This window comes from Suricata suricatta, chromosome 3 (genome assembly GCF_006229205.1).
Source record: "Suricata suricatta isolate VVHF042 chromosome 3, meerkat_22Aug2017_6uvM2_HiC, whole genome shotgun sequence".
Classification (NCBI taxonomy): Eukaryota; Metazoa; Chordata; class Mammalia; order Carnivora; family Herpestidae; genus Suricata; species Suricata suricatta.
In genome coordinates, this window is record NC_043702.1 from 160,188,157 (window position 1) to 160,210,240 (window position 22,084).

A 22,084-nucleotide genomic window follows, 5' to 3' on the forward strand; every position below is an offset into this window, starting at 1 on the left:
GGGCACACTCGAAAGAGCAGTTTGGGTTTGGATGACACAGACTTGGATTCAGAATCCAGTTTTGCAACTTCTTGCTTCTGTGACCTTGAGAAAGTCACTTATGTTCTCAGAGCCGCAGCTTCGCCAGTGATGAGAAAATGGAAATTCTGTTTCCCACACAGGCTGGTTATGGGAATCAAATGGAACAACACTTGTAAATGCCTCACACTTAATAGAAACGCTATAAATAAGGGTGGGAGTCATTATTTTATTATTGTTACTTTGATACTTTCCTAATGGAGCTTTAGAGAAAATAAACAATGCGATATTTGAAAATCTTCACTTTTGTGCTGTGGGGCAAGTTGGACCCTAAGAAATATTCCTTGTCCAACTTTTAGCAAAGCTAAGTATTTCATAAACTCTCATTAGAGTTATTATTATTTACATTTGTAAACCTTTTTGTGATGAGTCCCTGGATTTGTTATTGGTAAGTGCTAGTGTGTTCTAATGTCATAAGTGAAATACTTCATCCTCCCGATTATAGAAATTATAAATAAGGCAATATTTTTATAATGCAAAGCTTCCCTTCCTCTTTCTTTTATATAGGAGGTATAATGTATTTAAAATAATTTTTGTTATTTAAGATGCATCTATATTCAATCTCTCTTACCTCATATAAGTTAAATTATTCTCCCAAATGTTGTCAAAAATGCAGCTGCTTCAGAAAAATATCATAGGATTTCTATTTGAATACAGTGACCTGAACACCTGCATTTATCTCCATTTCCTCTTAAAGCCCAACCGAATGACAATAACGGAGTATAGAAGTCCAAGGAAACAGGAAGGGAACGAATACATGCAGAGAAAATACTGTGTGCTCAGTGATATCCATTTAGTATTTTCTCCCTGGGAATACCATATTTGCAAGTCCAGCTCAGTAAGACAAGCCACAGAACTAGAAATGTCCATGTGACTACAGTACAGAAAGTATGTATTTTGCATCCTTTCTGAGATCCATCCATGTGTGATACCCATGCACGAGTCATCATCCCCTCTCTCCCCTTTTCCATTGTGATCTGAGGGCTTTCCACTGTGATCTGAAGTCCCACAGGAGTGAAGAGGACAGACTCCGGAGACATTCCTTGGAAGAAAGCTGTCTGATTCACAGTGGATTGTAATGTGAAAAAAATTTTTTAATTTGATTCTATTGACCCATTCCATACATGGGTCCATTTGTTTTTATTTCAGCATGCTCTAGCGTGTCCTAGCTAAAACATAAACTAGAACTTTGAAGTTAGATATTGTCTTAACAACAAGAACAAAACCCTGGAACCCATGGCATTGCCTTAATAGTGAGATAGCGAGTGGCAAAGAAATACCTACCAGGGTTTGGAAAGTTGGGGAGCTGGGTTATGCTGTGGCTACATATTTGATACAATTACGACCTGGGGTAACTGTCAGAGTAAGCCAGGGCTCCTGCACTCACAGCCCTTGGGGGAGAGGTCACATTCTAGAACATCTGCAGTAGGCGTGTGCTGTTCCAGCCGTACATGGTAAAGTGTTACAAAAGGACATAAGCTTAGAAGAGATTCGGTGAAATTAAAGGAATAGAGAGTCCACTGGAAGGTATAAGGTAGGAACGGAAGTGGGAAAGTCAAATAAAAGTCTGCTTGCACTGTGCAAATCCCAATCCCCTTTCCTACAGATTCCCTATGTGCTGTCAGCCAGCCATATATCTCATCATGATCTAGGATGGATGATTAAGGACAGTTAATTATGTGTTCTTGCTAAGGTTCTTGTTAATGTGACTCCCTGACAAAGAGCCATCCATCCCACCACCTGATTCCCCTTCTGTGCGCTCTCCACTAAGGTATGCCTGTGCACAGTGAGCTTTCCAGTTAGCCTCCAATGGAAAGAATATATTTTAAAACATAGGAAAAAAACATTAAGAGAGAGCAGTAACAAAGGAAGGGAAAGAAGAAAACTAAGATAGAACCAAACCAAACAAACAAAAGAGAAAATTCAAGGAATAAGGCAAACAATAAAAAAGCAACAATGGAATTAGTATTTCCAGGATGATAAAAAAGATACTCCATGAATGGGATAAGAGTAGGATGCCATGAATAAATAACAGTCAGCAAACAAGAAAGAACCCTTAAAAACTATTAAGAAAAGATGATATCTAAAAAAACAATCAATCAATCAATAGAAAGATTGTAAGATGAATTTAAGGCAATATCTGACCATGTTGAAATAGATGAAGAGTTAACTAATCAGTAAACAAGAAAAGATGGAAAGATGGCAAGATTGGCTTATGAAGTCTAACACCAAACTAGTCTGTAAAAACAGATATAAAAAGGGAGAGATTATCAAAGAAATAATAAAATAACATTCCTCAGAACTGGTGATCATGAGACCTCACACTGAAAAAGTCCACAAAAAGTCCATCACCGTGAATAATGATGATGATGGTAATCATATCCATGTAGAGACACATTGTCATGGAATACTAGAACAACAGAATTAAGAGAATGTCCTAAAAACTCTCATAGGAAAAACAACCTGGGTACCAAGGAAGGAACAGGAAACAGAATAGCAATGAAAGGTTAGAAATGCAGAAATTACTTCAAAATCTGAGTAGAAATAATTTTTAAACTTGAATTGTATACCTAGCCAAGTTACCAATCCAGGAGGGAGGGTAGAAAAATGATAATTTCAGACATCAAGCTCTGAAAAATTTACCTTTCATGCACCTATACCCAGAGTGATATTTCTCCAAAAGAAGGCAAACAGACAAGAAAGCAGGATCCTTAGGTTGAGAACACTGGGACACCAACATAGGAGAGAAGTAAAAGAAACCCTCAAACCAACACTTAGGGAAGACTTGCTGGGAAGAAATCCATGTGGTCTGCTCCTGAATGGAGCAGGGGATAGAAGTCTCCAGAAAATGGGTGTTCGGGAAACAAAGAACAATCTATAGACAGAACTTGACCTGTAACACACTCCTTGACTCAGCATTCAGAAATACTGTCCTATGCAAAACCTGAGAGACTATTGAATACTGAAAATGAACTGAGGGTTGAAGGGGCAGGAGGAGGGGGAAAAGAGGTGGTGGTGATGGAGGAGGGCACCTGTGGGGAAGAGCACTGGGTGTTGTATGGAAACCAATTTGACAATAAACTATTAAAAAAAAAGAAATACTGTCCTAAAAATAATAATGTAAATATGAATTGTCAATATGGCTGTTCATTGGCCTTCATAAAGCCAACTTAAGTTAATTTAAAAGATCATGTATATGATCACTGTCCTTGAACACTGTCCTTGAGCAATGGAAGCTGTATCTTCCTGAAGCCAGAATGAGATGCCTGGGAAACAAATAGAAGTAGCTAATAATGAAACAAAGAGTTGTGAGCAATAGTGTCATTTCTGAAACTAACGGGTATTCTAATTTCACTTTTCCAATATGAAGGCCCTTCTTAGGAGTGTTTTCTACCTAGATTCTTCTTAACTAGTCATTTTAAAGACATGTTCCGGCAATGTCACCAGTTTTTTTTAAGACTGTGTATTTCAGAAAAATTTCCCAGTTGAAATTTCTGAAAACATTGACTTGGAATAAATGCACACTTTGAGAGCATAGTGTTGGATAGATTTCTTTCATAGACTCGGCTATTTAAAGTTGCTTACAGGTCAGACCAAAATATAAAACAACTTTGTAGATGAAACTATTTTTGATGAATATTTCGTATGATTATCCACTTCATAAAGTACTTCTTCTCTTTACTAACTTTATGAATTATCTTAATTGTTGCAAAGTGCTTGATGGAACCCTAACAACTTCAAAGGATACTTTACATTTTAACATCTATGGTCTCCACACAATGATGGTGTAGTTGTGTCAGTTGGCATGAACAACCCAAATGCCCATTTGCAGGCATCTCCTAGTGGAAAATGACTGCAGAACTTAGTAGGATGTTTGGTTTTTAATGTCCCATAATCCTTTCCTGAAAATGTTAGGTTTCTGGAGTCCTGAGTCAAATTTAATTAAAACTTTTTTTAATGTTTTACTTATTTTTGAGAGAGAGAGAGAGAGAGAGACAAAGAGAGAGACAGTGTGAGCCAGGGAGGGTCAGAGAGAGAGCAAGACACAGCACTGGAAGGCAGGTTCCAGGCTCTGAGCTAGCAGTCAGCACAGAGCCTGACGCGAGGCTAGAACCCACGAACTTCGAGATAATGACCCGAGCCTAAGTTGGACACCTAACTGACTGAGACACCCAGGTTCCCCTCAAATTTAATTTTAGCAAAACATGACATGTCTGTCCATGAAGCATGTCAACATACAAGCAAATGATACATTCACAGGTCTATTCATTTTTAGGCTGGCCGGCATTTGCTAATCTTCCATAAGCAAAGTGAATTTGCTGGATCTAAGGTCTCTATCAGAGGAAAGTGTTGGATTTTGGTTGCAAGCCCAGAGGGAAGAAGCCAGGATTTCTCTCCCTTTCCATCCCCAGCACCCGTGGACGTAAAATGGCCCCACAGAGGTCCCAGATGACATATGTCGGCTCTTTCGGCACACAGACTTTCAGTCCTGCACTAATCTGAAGTGCTGGGTGAAGCCTCCCAAGAACAGCTAATCATTATTAATTCCTTTAGAATTCATTGCAATAACATCAATCACAGCGAACTCATTTGGTATTAATATGGATGTAATGTGAAAATGAATAATGCACACAGGAGTTTTTATATTCCTATTTTAGAAAAATAGTTATGAACAATGTATTTCTCTTTCCATTGTCAAATCAGCACCTCCGAGAGGTTTTCTATCAATTACCTTCATCATCATTCCAGTTGAAATCTTGTCAGAGCAAACATATTTCAAAGGATTATATCCAACTCCATTACAGCATTTCTGGCTCTTTGGAATAAGTTCAGTCTCACAGCATTTTACTGGCACCGGGTCATTCTTTTTAACATGTGCTTTAGACTCTCCCCTGGAACCTGAGCAGCATATGGTATCTGCCATATTCACATAATCCTGCCCACAACAGAACCTCCCTGCAACAATAAAACGTTATATATGAATATGAAATATAAAAAAAAGGAAGAACACTGAGACTGCTATAAAGTTTGGTATAAAAGTGTCAGACTCAGGCAGGGGCTGCAATGACACAATACCAGGTGGCATTTCCCCGCCAAGGCGATTTAAATGTGCAGCGAGGGGTCCTTCTTACCAAGAGCACTAGACACTAATTAGGTAAAGAACACACAAGAGCAAGTGTTCCAGAATCATTCAGCGGGGCCAAACTTCTCTCAAGCCCCATAAAAAAAAAGTGCCCTGATTTCCGTCATGAGAATTACCTGCTCATTCTGTGATGGTAGCATCGTGTTGCAGGAAAAGGGCTAAACTACAGGGAGTCAGAGGAAAGCTCTAGAAATTCACAGGGGAGAAAAGGTCAGCCAAGTACTCTGGGATAAGAGGCTAGACAGAGTGAAGAGGCAGCAGCATCCCAGTGCCTGAGACGTGGTAGGAGGAGTCTTGGAAGCTTTGGTCTGGCTTTGTCTCGGGGACACATAATTTGCTTCTTGTGAATCCAGCAATCCACTCTTTCCTCATAAGGTGGATTTGTTCAAAACAGCGCTTGCTCACTGATCAGGTGAACAATTTGGCCACTAGTTTTTGAGCAGCACTGTGTTCCGGACCCATCACTAGACATGGATAAGAGATTGGGGGCAGAGGCAGAAGTGACAAGGTCCCTTGTCATGAGGGATCATTGGTTGACACTTGTTGATGAAAGACACATGTGCCTTTCACACCAAGGAGCCTCCTTTCTCCCACCAAAATCAGTTTCCCTGCCTGTGTTCACATCATTTAGATCTTGCCATAGAAGAGATACAGCAGAAATTTAGACATAAAATCCTGAGTAAATAAACAATACTCTAGAGTCAGATTAAGCCAGAAATTAAGGTGCCTACACCCGAGGTCACAGCACTATTATATTAGAATTTATATCCAGTTATAAAGCAGTGCAGTGTGATGAATGATTTATTTTAATTAGAATTTTGTTTATTTATTATTAGTCCTGACTGATAACATAGAGAACCTCAACTTCAAAGTGCCCTGGGGTCCTGAATTGTTTAATCTGGTCCTGTACAAACACCCACATTATGAAAGACACTCCTAATAATAGACCAGCGAGTTTTAAGTGCTTTTCATTTTTAAAAAAAATCACTAAAAGTAGACACTGGCTTCGTACCCACCTTAAGAAAGTTGTTTAGCCACGCATGACTCCAAAGAACTTTCTCACTGATCTTTCCATTTTAAAAAGTACCTCCTAAAGTTTTATTTATTTATTTATTATTGTTTTAATTAATTTATTTATTTTTGAGAGAGAGAGAGACAGACAGACAGACAGACAGACAGAGAATCCCAAGCAGACTCTGCACTGTCAGCATGGAGCCCGATGAGGGGCTCGAATGCAGGAATCGTGAGATTATGACCTGAGCCGAAACCAAGAGTCACAGGCTTAACCAACTGAGCCAGCCAGGTGTCCCTCTCCTAATATTTTAAAACTTTTATCAATGTACATCATTGATCACAACTGAGTTTTAACATGCTAGGTCTAAATGTGGTATCTGTTCAAAATGATTGTTTAAATAAAAGTAAAGTGTTTCCTTTGGTGCTTTATAAAGACTTTTTGTTGTTTTAACATTTCCAGGAAACAGTATTTTTCACATAAATACACCCAGCAGAGCTATCATTGTAATCTGAGTCCTGTTTATGACAGGTAAAAATGGCATGTGTAGATACACATGCGAGCACACACAATAAAAAGAAAAGTCTACAGCTCCAAGTTATATAATGTTTGGACATTGTTTTCTGCTGCTTTCTGGTCAGACATTCAAATGCAACCTTGGATTTTTTTTTTACTGTCATTTTTTTCTCTAGCAGTTTTCTTAAAATAATTCATGTTTCTATTTTAAAGAGCAATCGAAATCTGAAAACTGGCCCTTTAGGGAGTAGAACACATTCTCCCCCTCTCCTCCTAAGTTACTTGATGGTTTCACCATGCTTTAAGTATAAAATCAAAATGCAGACATTGACCTAATTCGAAACTCTAATCAGTCATCTGATCGCTCTGAGGGACTTTTGACAGGTCAACTAAAATTTTGATAATGAACTGTTTTTACACTAGAAAAAAAAGAGGTTGCTTTCTTTCACAAAGAGCTTCATCTTTGTTTCACTGAATTAAAATTTTCAGCCAAGATTCCACTCTCATAACAAGAAGTGACTCCCTTTCTAGTTTCTTTGGTAAACCATTGCTTCTTTAATTATTATCAACCTTGTTCCAGTGTGATAAATTGCTAATTACTTAATACCCTAATCAGCGTTCATTCTTTGCACAGATAAACTGTGACAGTGCCATTAATTTAAATAGTAATTTCACTTAATGGCCAGAACGGCACACCAGATTTTTATGCAGCATTTTCTGAAGACTGCATCCATCACTGCAATATTCTGACATAAAGATGTCTGACGTGCACTAACTCACTTAGGGAGAGCAGATGTTGCGGAGCCGAGTTTGGTAGTAATTCCCATAGTGCATCACTTCAGCATGAATGAGCTGCAAATTCAGAGACAGACAATCTTCTGAAACGGCATTGCAATAACTTTTGACCCCTGCCTAATTTATCACATGCAGCACTTGACTTTTGAACTTTGACACATAGAATGCACAATTTTAAATATGCCAAAAGGAAAACAAAATAGGTCGTGTATTATTGATGGATCGATCTATTCTTCCAGAGGCTGTTCGTCACATTTGTACAAAGGTGAAGATTCTCTGTGGACAGATGTTCCTAAAGCGATACAGTACACACAGAGCTATTAGATATTTATTGTTGATATCAAACTGCTTATTTCATCTTCCTGAATGGCATATATATCCAATGGGAAGCTTCCATCTCATTGGATACAATGGAGAAAACAATGAAGGAAAGAGTTGTTTATTCACAACATTATGAATAGTTTCAGTAGGTTATTAACAATTATTTAATGGCCTGGGCTGAAAAGGAAAGCATTTATAAACAGATGGTCCTGATGAATTTCTAAATTGTTAATTCTGTAAAACAGGTGTCTCATTTTTCTAAAACAAAAAAAATGAGGTATGAATCATGCTTTTGAGATCAAACAGTACAGTATTAAAATCAAAGTCTGGAATTTGACAGACTCATGTGCAACTCTGGGACTGATCATGGGGACCGCATTTTGAACCAAGGGGTTATATATTAAGTGTATCAGACTGGAAAAAAAAAAAAAAGTTTTGTTTAGGCATTGTCAGGCCAAACTTACAAAATGGTGGCAGGACATGAAAGAACAGACGTGTGTTCGTCTCCACCAGTAGGTGGCTCTGTGGCAGCCAGCATGAAACAGAAAGGGGAGAGCAAAAATGTCCCCCCAATCACTGAGCTATGTTTTAAAGTCTTTCTACATTATACCTTTTGAAAATTCATTATGTCACATGGAAATCTTCCTGGAAAATATTCTCTAATACAACTCATACACAATGGATTTCTATGCTCGATTTCCCTCTTTGCAAACTTTCTAAATCCTATTTTACAAGACAAATAGCCACGGTCATCTGTTCTGCTGAAGTCTGACTCCAGGACATGGAAACCCAGGATTCTCCTACAAAGCAGTGTCAACCCAGACTCTCCGATCAAAGGCTGCATGGACAACATTTATAGCAGAGATCAGGCAATCCATTCCAAAGGTATGTCATGAGCAGTTTCTCATGGCTGACAGAAAATCCTGTTCTCTTGGAATGATAGGGAGACTTTCATTTTCATCTCTAAATACTAAAAGATATCATTAAGTCCAATCCAAGATTAATGGCATAAATGATAAAACTCTTTAAGCAAACACTAAGTATAAAAAAGAGTAATAAAGAGGTTTAAAATACATCCAAAGACAATGGTTAAGAATACATATCCACCGCAATGACTTTCATCCCGAGACACCTGTATAACACTCCTACACAACTCATCTGCCCAGAGAGAGCAGTAAAAACATAAACGCCACCCCAGCACTTCTGTTCCAACAGCATCTGTTAATTCACTCCATTTATAAAATACATATTGACAAAGACAACTGAACTGGGACCAGGGAGATTTGATTTGGTGGGAGAAAGTCAATTCAATGTGATTTTGTTAAAGGGCTCCTGCAGGCAAATAAAAGAGTTTAAGTAATAAAGTACATAAAGAGGTGTTTTACGAGCCAGCCCAGTCTGACGGCAGGCACACAATGCCAGGCAGAGAGACAGGCCGGGCTTAGGAACAATATTGTGAGATCCAAACCCTCGTGTAGCAGGTATGGTGTTGCTAGGTTGAGGAGAGAAAAGGCCATATGGATATTCTGGAAGGTCACTGAGGTCACAGTCATTAGGGGCGACGGGAGGGAGCGGCAGCAGACAGAGGAAAAAGACATGGGGAACGTGTCTATTTTCACTGAAACCTACAGGAAGGTCAAAAGAATAAAAAGAGAGTCTTATCCTCTTTAAAAGTATCATTCCTCCAGTCCGCCATGATTACCGGACCTGGCAGAATTGCACAATATCATGAGAACTCTAGAGCTAATCTTGATTCTCAGGAGTTGAGTAATACAACAATTTGCTTAAGAAATATTTGACTAGCATGGAAAACCACAGTGAAGTAAATACGGAGAGATCTGAAATTTGGGCTCACAGATGGACTTCAAGGGTGTATGAAATTGCAGGCAAATTACCGTGTGTATTCTATATACCGGTACTTGAAGTGAGGCTTTGTAAAGATTCTTCAGGGAGTGTTTGGTCCCCAAAAGATTAAGAATCATTGTCCTAGTATACAGTTACCTGTACTTCATTTCTTAAAGCAGGTACATTTTACTTTTTGGCAATAGTTTTCTGACTTAGCTTTCCTTCCTTCTCACATTCATTTTGCCCCCAAATCAAATTTATCTCCATAAATCATAGTTCTTATCATTATGCTGACTCTTCCTTGGTTACTAAATAATGTTCAGATCATTTTGCCTACTCAGACGTATCCTTCTCTATTTCCTTACACACAGTGCTAACTTCTCCCTCAAGCTCAAGCTATGCCCTTTAGCTGAAATGTCCTTTTTCCTTCTACACATCTCAAAATCTTGCTTATTGTTTGAGGTTCCACTCCAATGGTTTAGTATTTTCCATCATCTTGACTGCAGTGACCTCTCAGTCTTAAGAATATGCTTGTGTCCATCTCTTTCTTACAGACTGTGTTAACCTTATCAGTACTTTCCTTCCTGATTAGATGATAAGTCCTTAAGGATAAAATGGAATCTTAGCCAATTTTATATTCACAGAGCACAGAGAGAATGCCTTGAGCATAGTCACTACACAATTCATTCTCATCAAATAAAGGAATATGGAAATTGACTTTATTTTTTTAAACTTTTTTGGGTTTTTTAAATTTATTTTTGAGAAACAGAGAGAGAGAGCTTGAGCAGGGGAGGGTCAGAGAGAGAGGGAGGCACAGAATCCAAAGCAGGCTCCAGGCTCTGAGCTAGCTGTCAGCATAGAGCCCGACGCGGGGCTTAAACCCACAAACCATCAGATCATGACCTGAGCTGAAGGCAGATGCTTTACTGAATGAGCCACCCAGGCGCTCTGGAAATTGACTTTGAGAAAAGCAACAAAGGGGCGCCTGGGTGGCTCAGTTGGTTAAGCATCCAACTTCGGCTCAGGTCATGATCTCAAGGTTCATGGGTTTGGCCCCACGTTGGTCTCTATGCTGATAGCTAGCTCAGAGCCTGGAGCCTGCTTTGGATTCTGTGTCTCCCTCTCTCTCTGACCCTCCCCTTCTCACACTGTCTCTCTGTGTCTCTCAAAAATAAATTAAAATCTTAAAAAATAATAAAAAATAAAAATGATAAAGATGTTAAAAGGAGACATTTAGACTATTATTTTAAAACTCTGAACCCATTAGGGTATGGGGGAGTGACACTTTTGTACCCACCCTCTCCCCCCCCCCCCGAACTGGCACCCTTGTTTTGTCTTTTTTTTTTAAGTTTGTTTATTTTTGAGAGAGTGAGAGTTGGGACATGTGTGAGCCTGGAAAGAACAAAGAGAGGGAGAGGGAGAATCCCAAACTGTCAGCAAGGAGACCAATACGGCACTTGATCCCACCAACTGTGAGATCATGACCTGAGCTGAAATCAAGAGTTGGCTACTCAAGAAACTGAGCAACCCAGGTGCCTATTCTTCTCTTCTTCTAACTTTGGCATACATCAAGTGTGCACTCAAAGGGTAGAGTTTATTGTGCCTCTTTTTTTTCCAGTCATCCAGAAAATGTTTGCAACTTGGTAGTTTATGATATTGTCCCTGCTCATTAGACCTGACAAACATTGATATGGTTTGGGCTGGAGAGTGTCCAACACTTGTCCAAATATCGTAATGATGAAAGAGGTTAAGAGCATGGGCTCTATAGCTGTTTGGATGCTGCTAGAAGCCCTTCTTAGCCGCTGTGGCAAGAGACTCTGGAGGACATCTCCCAGACTCCCTCGAACTTAGGTGTTGACAGATAGCTGAGTTCTGGTCAGTGAAATGCTAATTTAAATTTTGCCATTTCTAGACCTGGAATAAAAAACTCACACACCCATTATTCCATGATCTTTTCTTCTTTTGGTTGCAGGAATGGATATAATTGCCAGGTGACCTTAGAAGCTACCTGTGGAACAGCCAGAATACCTAGGTAAGAGTGCTAACCTGCAGACAGGTTTATATCCAAGTGCTAGTATATAAGAAAAAAAATTACCCCTATGGTATTTGAGACTTTGAGAATTTGGGGGTTCATTTATAACAGCAATTAATGCTACCTGAAGTAATACAGCCACTTGGTAGCTGCGTGATTTGGGGGCAGTTTTTGTTTGTGTGTGTGTGTGTGTGTGTGTGTGTGTGCGCGTGTGTGTGTGTTTTGATAGACATGACTGAGGTATATTATTATTTGAAAAAAACCTGATTCTAATTATTTACCATATATATATAGTTGAAAAGACCACAAAACATAATCTTTCTATAGTGTGTGGCATTAGTATTCATTATGCTCTATATTTCTTTTGTATTGGGGACAGTTTTTGACGTTGGTTAGAAGTGCTTCTGTTTCCTCATATCTAAAATGGAGATAATAATAATACCTATTTCATAGGGTTGTTGTGAGGTTTAAGTGTGTTATAAATGTGTTGGTGTATATGAAGCACACAGAACTCAGTTTGGCAATTAGTGAACATAGACTATTGTTTATTTTCTGTTGTTGTTGTACTTTGTCTCCGGATCATTGTGCAAATCTTTTAGCCAATAAGCAGTGTCAAGGAGACATTTGACCAGGCTCGATTCCTTGACTGTAGTTTACTTATCTTTCAAATGCTAACTTCTTAAGCAACAATTCATGGAGAAATTTTCTGAAAGGACTATGTGTCAACATTGAACACTTGTATATCATATGACTTAATACATCATTCATTTTTAAAGATCTTAGAGGGGCGCCTGGGTGGCTCAGTTGGTTAGGCCTCCGACTTCGGCTCAGGTCAGATCTCACGTTCGTGGGTTCTAGCCCCACGTCAGGCTCTGTGCTGACAGCTAGCTCAGAGCTTGGAGCCTGTTTCATATTCTGTGTCTCTCTCTCTCTCTCTGACCCTCACCCTCTCATGCTCTGTCTCTTCTGTATCAAAAATAAATAAAGCATTAAAAAAATTTAAAGATCTTAGAAAGTTAGTTTCTGTTTTGTTTCTTTATTTTACCTGGAAAAGTCACCTTTCTTGTTACCTTATAGTGCAGATCCAGGTATCCTGTGTGATATGTTGGAGGCAATCCTTAAATATCTATGGTCAATGGAAATGTCCTAATTGAAGCCCATTTCTGTTGTATGTAGAACAACAATCCATCATCACTATTTTCTGGACAGTTGATGGAGATCAATAAAATGACATGGTACTATCAAACAGTTTGAGTATATATTAAAGTCTTCCTCCATATTTGTCCCACTGGGTTGGATTTAAAAAGAAATCATAGAGGGGAGCCTGGGTGGCTTGGTCAGCTAAGCATTCGACTCTCAGTTTTGGCTCAGGTCATGATCTAATGGTTTGTGGGTTTCAGCCCTGCATCAGGCTATGTGCTGACAGCACAGGGCCTGCTTAGGATTCTCTCTCCCTCTCTCTCTGCCTCTCTCGCACTCGCCCATGCATGGGCATGCAGTCTCTGTCAAATAAAAAATAAAGATTAAAAAAAAAGGAATGCACAGACTGGATATAGTATAGATCCAGACGGGTGATTTATAACTTTATAGAATAGTAAAAGCTTTGGAAACACACTTGATGGTTGTCCAAAGATAAAATAAAAAAGCTAGAAATCAGGTATTTTTGGCCTCAAAGAAGGAGAAAAATCTTTCCTACATTGGGAGTACTGAAATTCAGTTGCAAATTATTTAATTAAGCGTTTCTCATTTATTTAAGGTCTATGAAAATATTGAAAGTCTAGTATTCTTGTTAAAGTACAAGATTCAGGTACCCCAAGGATTGATACTTTTTAAATTTTTTGATTGATTAGTTTTGCTCTTCAAGTGTTCTTCTTAATAATTATCTTCAGAACTTTTACACAGGAAAGACTCTTAAATTCAGAGACCAAACAGGGTTATTGGAAGGGAGGTGTGTGGGGGATGGGCTAAATGGATGAGGGGCACTAAGGAGGGCACTTGTTGGGATGAGCACTGGGTGTTTATTAAGTGATGAATCACTCAATTCTACTCCTGAAACCATTATTACACTATATGTTAACTAACTTGTATTTAAATAACATTTAAAAAAGAAGAAAATGTGTATACAAATGTCATATTTAACAACACTATAATAATTTCAACAATTATTACTGATATTATGGATAACTTTTTGATTTTTTTAAAAAGAAGATATCATAGAAAAACAAGGGATTCATAGTTCATCTGCATCAAGGTATAACGGTGTCCTGAAACCATGCTCAGAGAAAGGCTGGAGTTCCCAGTCCTCACTAGCTGTATATGCAGATCTACCCGGAAGCTGATGAGTTTGAACTTTAGGGCCCTTTGCTTACACGAGCCTCTTCGAGGAAACGCATCGTTAATATATTTTATAAAATTAGCAAATGTATAGTCTTTATAATTTTTCATGGCCTCTGTCTCTTGCTCCTTTAACTTGCTTTCTATCTTATGTATCCCTGTATTGATTAAAATAGGAGAGTGACCAAGTGCTTTTTTGAAATCTAAGTAAAAGGGAAGGGTTGAGTTGGGGAAATATTTAATTTGGGTTCAGTAGCTATGTTTATGTTTTTTGTCACTTCTACAAAAAAGTTATTAAGGCTTGAATACACATTTTAACTTTAATTTGGAAAGATAAGAAATGGGAGAAATTTGGATGCATATAAAGGGAAGGTTTAAAGAAAAAGATCAGACAGAAAAATTAATGGAATATGAAACAAAAGCTGTAAAACTGAACAATAGAATCAACTGAAATATTCTGACATCAAGAAGTAAATTATAACAAAATAAATTTTAGATTATAATAAAGGTAGTAAACTATTAAAAGAAAATGATGGATCTCAGATTGAAGTATAAATTATTACAAATTATGAAGAGAGGTAACTCATAATTACATTGAAAAAATTTATATTTTTTGCTGATGTGTAGATAAAATAGCTCAAATTCATTCATATAATAAGGAGAGCCATGAAAAACTGGTATGATGATGTCATTTCAACAAATAGTTAAGATAAGTCACTGCAAATGACTTTAAAATAAAAAAATATGGGGACCTTGGGTGTCTTGGTCAATTAAGCATCCAACTCCTGATTTCAGCTTAGGTCATGATCTCACAGATTCATGAGATCAAGCCCCATGTTGGGTCACTGTCAGTGGAGTGTGCTTGGTATTCTCTCTCTTCCTCTCTCTCTGCCCCACCCCTGCTCACACGTTCTCTCTCTTCTCTCAACATAAATAAATAAACTTAAAAAAATAAAAAATAAATGAAATAAAATAAGAAAACTTAAAATGCCCTTAAATCTTAGAAAGATCCTTGGTAAATGTTTCTCTAAATTTGACAATAATCTAAGCATTTGCATAATATTATAATAAACTTTGAAGCGTAAAAGTACTTTTCTAACTTTAAGTAATTAAAAAGTGTTTTGATTAATCACATGACAGGCAGGAAGGAATAAATAACCTTTCTATTCTTCCCATTAATAAATATCACAAAGTCATTGTCCCATGAAGAGGTGATCAAAGGTATAAGTTAAACATGTCAAGGGAAAAAAAGAGGGATGTGAGAAGTTATATAATCCAAACATGCAATTTTTATGTTAGCGGAATTTGCAAATTTTCTTTTTTAAATTTGTAGTTTTTATAATTTATTTTCCTCTTCTAAATGAATATTATCTTTGTATTTTATCTTGTGTTCATCATTTTATTTTCTTTCCTTAAAGAGCACCCCCCAAATTGTATAACTTTCAGGCACCCAAAAATCCATTATGGATTCTTGAACAAGTGTCTAATTTCTGTGCCTCAGTTTCCTCATTTTCAAAATGTGGACAATAATAGAACCTATCTAGTAAGATTGTTATAAAGATTAATTGAGTTAGTAATGCATGAAACACTGCGCATAGTACCTGGTTGATAGTAAGCACTCAGTCAATGATAATGATTGTTAGTAAAATTAGTGTTAATTTCATAGCTACCAAATAATAATGGAGGAAAAGAACTGACATAATATAATCAATAATAATTTTATTACCATTAACATTTGTTAGGAAATATTCTCTTAATCAGAACCAATGCATGCATTCATCTGTGCTTTTATTTTTGTTTTTGTTTATGCTGGAATGACACTTCTCAAGAGGAAAGAGTTTTAATCCATTCTCATGAAATGCATCCATGAACATAAAAAAAGGTGAGATTACATTTTTATTTGTTATACAATGTATACTTAAATGTTGCATTAGATATAATTCACATGAGCTTTCATTATTATTTGCTTTATATCTAGGGCAATTTCTCGACCTGTGTTTCTCAGAATCTCTACTGATTGAAAAGTAGACAAGGACTCCTTACCTGGAAGGCGACGGTACACCATGCCGTCTTCTTCTCCACCACAGCATTCTAAATCTTTGCTCACAATCTGTCCGCCACAGCACTGCTGGCCATGGCCATCATGAAGCTTCCCAGCACAGCAAATCTGATTTCCTGAGGTGGAGTAAGGCATTCGGCCACAGCAGGAGTCACCGATGCCAGTGGAAACCCGATTGTGCTGTTCATCTGGACAACATACTTCACCTGTCAATTTAGGACAATAACAATCATTGCACGAGTTAAAAGAAATATGCTTTGACTCACAATGAAATTTTATCACAATCATCTCACAGATGCCAACTGGTTGACAGAATTACTAGAAAGAACGTTGTCATTGTGGAGTTGCAAAATTTCAAAACAACTTTAAAATTTTTCAATTAAAGATATGTAAACATGGGTCTGCTCACATACACACATGGTAACTTACAAGCAATGCTATATTACCTATTCCCTCTCTCACCCCTGGTAAATGAGCCCAGTAGGTCTGCAACATGATTAAGTGATATTACAAAAAAGTTTGCCTACAAATACTTTTCTATCTATTTAGTGTATTTTTTTTTTTTTGGAAAGTGGAGTGGATTCAGAAATTAACATAAAACTGGTATTGCCTAGATTATAATTTCTTTAACCAAATTTTATTTGTTTAAGCAATAAAACTACTTCTGATGTGAAGCTCAGTTAAATGAGAGGAGGTAGAAATACTATATCAAGTCAGGACATTAATACTTTGCTGGGCTAGGACAGACACCGTATTTCACTAATGTAGTTGTACCCACATTCCCCCTTTACATGATATTCTGGAGAACTTAAAACAGGAATAAACAATCTTTTGCCTGGTGCCTTGGGATCAAAGAGTTTACATTTTTAAATATAAATAGGCAACATTTTTTTTTCTATGAAGATGCTTCTAAAAGACAGGAAAACTCTAAAAGAAAAAAATTAAATTTATTCTTTTAAGGATACCTTAGAAAGAACTAACAACTTGGTGGATCTAAAATTCAAACTGTTCTTCTCTATCTCATGACCCAACTCTCAGTTGACTTCCTTTTTGAACCCATGAACCTTCTTCACTCTCTCCTTCCTCTTGCCTTATTCCTCTTCTTTTTCCTGTGCCTTCAACAGGGCCTCTTCCTTCTTTTCCACTTCCCTTTTTAAACATATCTTTTTCCCTGGACATTTTACCATATGTAGTGTGTGAATATGTAGACCAGCCTGGCAGGTCTTATAGCTCTAAACCATGGTCCAGATAAGATTTAAATAATCTAGTTAATGACTTAAAGACAACCCATCTTAGGGAAGGCTCAAGTTCACTGAAGAATTTAGGATTGCTTTAGGAATTCGCAGTCCTGGGCTCCCTTATGAATTAGTTTATCTATGTATGAAGTCAAGATATGTCAAAAGGTGGTTAGTAAAAGCAAGGTGAATTGCTTGCCAAAATGATATTAAAAATATGAGACAATATTGAACTATGGATAGAAATACAAAGAATACAAAAAATAGATACTCTAGCAGGTATCCCTGAAGTCTTTCTTTTCCATATTCATTGATCAAAAATCCATCCTACCAGTGGAAATGGACAAATTACTAGAAACACATAACTTAAAAGATGGAATTATGAAGAAATAGACATTCTGAATAGACCTATAACTATTAAGATTAAATGAAGATTGAAACCTCCCAACAAAGAAAAATTATGGATCAGACGGCTTCACTGGTAAAATATACCAAACATTTAAAGAATTAGTACTAGTTCTTCTCAAGGCATCTGGGTGACTCAGTCGGTTACGTGTCTGACTCTCGATTTCTGCTCAGGTCATGATTCATGGTTTGTGGGATCAAGCCCTGCATGGTGACAATACAAAGCCTTCTTGGGATTCTCTCTTTCCCACACTTTCTGTCCCTCTCCTCACATGTGCTCTCTCTCTCTCAAATAAATTAACAAACATTTAAAAATGCGAATATTTCTCAAACTTTTCTAAAAAACTGGAGAGGAATACTTTTTAACAAAATTTATGTGACCAGGTGTACCCTGATACCAAAACCAGACAGATGCTTCAAGGAAAAACAAAACAAAACTAAAGACCAATATTCCTTATAAAAATTGATATAAAAACTCTCAACAAAATGCTAGTAAACTAAATTCAAGAATACATTTAAGTGATTATACCACATGTCCAATGGGATTTATTCCTGAAAAGCATGAAAAGATGATTCAACATATGAAAGTCAATCAATGTGACACACCATATTAACAGAATGGAGAAAGAAAAGCACCTGATCATTTCAAATGATGTAGAAAAAGCATTTGGCAAAATTCGACATCATTCTATTATAAAAGCATTCAACCAGCTAGGAATAGACGGTAACTACCTCAACATAAGAAAGAGCATGTATGAAAACTCTAAAACTAATGTTAAAATCAATAGTGAAAGCTTTTCTTCTAAGATCAGAAAGAAGATGAGGCTGCCAGCTTTTTTCCACTTCTATTCAGCATGATATTGAAATATATAGCCAGAGCCATTAGTTAAGAAAAAGAAATAAAGGACATCACAATTAAAAAGGAGGAAGCAAAATTATCTCTACTTACAGGCAATATAATTTCATATGTAGAAAACCCTAAAGATTCCACCAAAAATCTGTTAAAACTAATTAGAGAATTAGGCAAAGTTGCAGAATATAAAACCAATATGTAAAAATTAGTTATGTTTCTATACACTAAGAATGAACAATCTGAAAAGGAAAAATTTAAAAAAAAAGCAATTCCACTTACAATAGTATAAAAAACACTTAATAATAAGCTTAATCAAGGAGGGAAGACTTGCATACTGGAAACTACAAAACATTGATGAAAAAATTTAAAGAAAACATAAATAAATAGGACATCCCATCTTCATGGATCAGAAGACAATATTGTTAAGACATCAGTACTTCCCAAAATGATCTATAGAATCAATGCAATCTTTATCTAAATCCAAGAAATATTTTTTGCAGAAGTAGAAAATCTATCCTCAAATTGCAATGGAATCCCAAGGGATCCCAAATATCCAAAACAATCATGAAAAAGAACAGAGTTGGAAGGTCTCATATTTCCTGATTTCAAAAGTTACTACAAAGATACAATCAATATTATGAAGATATAGTTAGTAATCAAAACAGTGTGGTCATGGTATAAAGATAGACATATAGACCGGAGTAGAATAGAGAGCCCAGAGATAAAACTACAAAAATGACCAAATAATTTTCAACAAGGTTGCCAAGACCATTTAATGTGGAAAGGACTATCTTTCCAAGAAATAGTGCTGGGAAAAGTAAATATTCACATACAAAAGAAATAAAGTTGAACCTTCACCTTATACATACATATACCATATGCAAACATCAACTCAGTGTGGATCAAAGGCTTAAATATAAAAGCTTAAACTATAAAATCCTTAGAAGACACATAGGGGGAAACTTCATGACATTGTATTTGCAATAGCTTTTGGATATGAAGTACAAGAGAACAAAAAAAAAGTAGCAGTATCAAGTTTCCAAATGATCCAGAAATTCCACTTGTGGGTATAAAGCTAAAAAGAAAAAGAAAAAAAAAAAAAGGAAAGCAGGGACTCAAACAGATATTTGTACACCAATGTTCATAGTAGTATGATTCACAATAGCCATAAAATGGAAAAAACCCAAATATTCATCAACAAGTGAATAGATAAACAAAATGTGGTAGATACATACTATGGAATATTATTCAGTTTGGAAAGCAACGCCAATTCTGACATATGCTACAACATAGATGAACTTCGGAAATATTATAGTAACTGATAGAAACCAATCACAAAATGGCAAATATTATATGATTTTACCTATATGAGATACCTAGAGTAGTCAAAGTCATAAAGATGGAAAATAGAATGATTGTTGTCAGACACTGGGGCTAAAGAACAATGGGTAGTGAATGTTCAGTGGGTACAGAGTTTCAGTTTGGGAAGGTAAAAATGGTCTAGAGACAGTAGTGGTCCTGATTGTGCAACCATGCAAATGAATTCAGTCCTACTGAACTGGGTGCCTAAAAATTGTTAAAATGATCAATTTTCTTATGTCTACTTTTGCACAATAAAAAGTGCAGTTCCATACACAGGGGAAACACAGGTTCATGCCTGGTTTCAACAAATGAGTTAGCTACCACCAGGAATACCCTGGCTTCAATTGAAGTCAAGACTTCATAATTTCTGAGGAAACAGAAGATAGGATAGTAGACTGTGCCTTCTCTTAATCCTAAGAACTTGCAGAGCACTTGGAAGATACTTTAGCTCAGGAAGAAAAAAAAAAAGGAAAAAAAAAGTTCAGATTAATAGCTTTTCAGACCCAGCAATTAGATAAAGCCTAAAACAAGGAGAAATCTATCTGTATTCGACACAAAGTCAACTGTCATTATTATAAGGAAAAGGGCCATTGGAAGAACATTTGCTCTACTTTAGCTAGAAAGATAGAATCCAAAAGTAAGAAGACAGACATTGATAAAACAAGTGCTGTCTGTGAAAGGGGCTGCTCTGATCAATTCAGAACTGCCTTTAACACAAGAAAGAGAACTTTTCACGCAGTTATAGAAATAGACGTTTTCCTATGTAACTGACATTGGGGCTACCTTATCTTCCATGCATTCTACCATGTTTCTTTTTTATTATACATTTTTAAAATATTTACTTATTTTTGAGAGAGAGAGAGAGCACGAGCGAGCAAGCGAGCAGGGGAGGAGCAGAGACAGAGGGAGATGCAGAATCTGAAGCAGGCACCAGGCTCTAAGCTGTCAGCACAGAGCCCAATGTAGGGTTTGAACCCAAAGACCACGAGATCATGACCTGAGCCGAAGTCACACACTTAACTGACTGAGCCACCCAGACTCCCCATCTACTATGTTTCTATCGTTCCTGCCTAGGAATAAGAGGTAAGAATTTCAAATACCTTTCAGACTCTGTCTTTGTCTTTGTCTTCTTTGTAATCAACACACTTTTCTGTTACTTAGTAATTCTACTCTGGTGCATCTAATGGAAAGAGATCCACTTTGTAAATGGGATGACAGTATTAAATGTGGAACGAGAAACCTCTTTCTGGAACTCCCAGAAGAAACCCCAGCCTATAATTTGATGATGGCACAGACTGATTATCTAATACCTGATGCCTTCATGATCTATGTTTCAGACCCTGAATCTGTCTTCAAGAGTCTCTGGGGCAAGGAGAATTTAGATATGGGATTCATAGAGGAGGCTAAACCCTTAAAGATCTTTATAAATCTGGCTAAGTCTTTCTTAAAACTGGCTAAAAATCTACTAAAAATTGCTATTGAAGAAAATCAGGTCCCTTGTATCCACATACCTTCAGAAAAGCCTGGTTATTCCCTACAGTAACTCTTATAATATCCTATTTGTTCCATCAAAAAGATAAATGACTTTATACCATTTTGTCTAAGGTTTAAGGGTCATTCACAAGATTGTGCCTCCTCACTTCCTGTGGTTCCCAACCTCATACCATCCTCTCTTAAATCTCTGAGACAGCTGCTTATTTAGAGTAATAGAACTATTCTCAGCAGTTTTCCATTTACCCTTGCACTCAGACTCACAGTACCTTTTTAAATTCACTCAGGATAGCTATGTCTCATTTTTTAGAAATGCCACTTTAATTCTCACAATTATTTAACCCTAGCCTTAGTGTGGTAAGCAGAATATGACCTCCCAAAGATGCCCATGTACTAATCTCTGGAATCTGTGACTGTGTTATGTTATATGGCAAAGGGGATTAAAATAGTAGATGGATTTAAGTTGGTAATGCTGTTAGGAAGGTTTGAATGGCCACAGTGAGCCTGGAAGATGGAAAGAGGCCACTAGGCAAGGAATGTGGGCAGCCTCCGGAAGGTGAAAAAGGTAAGGGGAAGGATTCTCTCCTTTAGAAGGGAAGGAAG

At 37.1% G+C, this 22,084-nt stretch overlaps 1 protein-coding gene across 1 annotated transcript in view; it reads right to left on the reverse strand.

Moving 5' to 3' along the window:
• USH2A (usherin) overlaps positions 1 to 22,084 on the reverse strand; it is a 697,677-nt gene that overhangs the window by 156,508 nt on the left and 519,085 nt on the right. Inside the window, exons 49-52 of the mRNA XM_029933401.1 lie at positions 16,120 to 16,341; positions 4,811 to 5,034; positions 2,402 to 2,488; positions 1,466 to 1,598 (exon numbers count right to left, since the gene is read on the reverse strand). Coding sequence (XP_029789261.1) covers positions 1,466 to 1,598; positions 2,402 to 2,488; positions 4,811 to 5,034; positions 16,120 to 16,341 — 666 coding nt within the window. The remainder of the gene's footprint in view (positions 1 to 1,465; positions 1,599 to 2,401; positions 2,489 to 4,810; positions 5,035 to 16,119; positions 16,342 to 22,084) is intronic.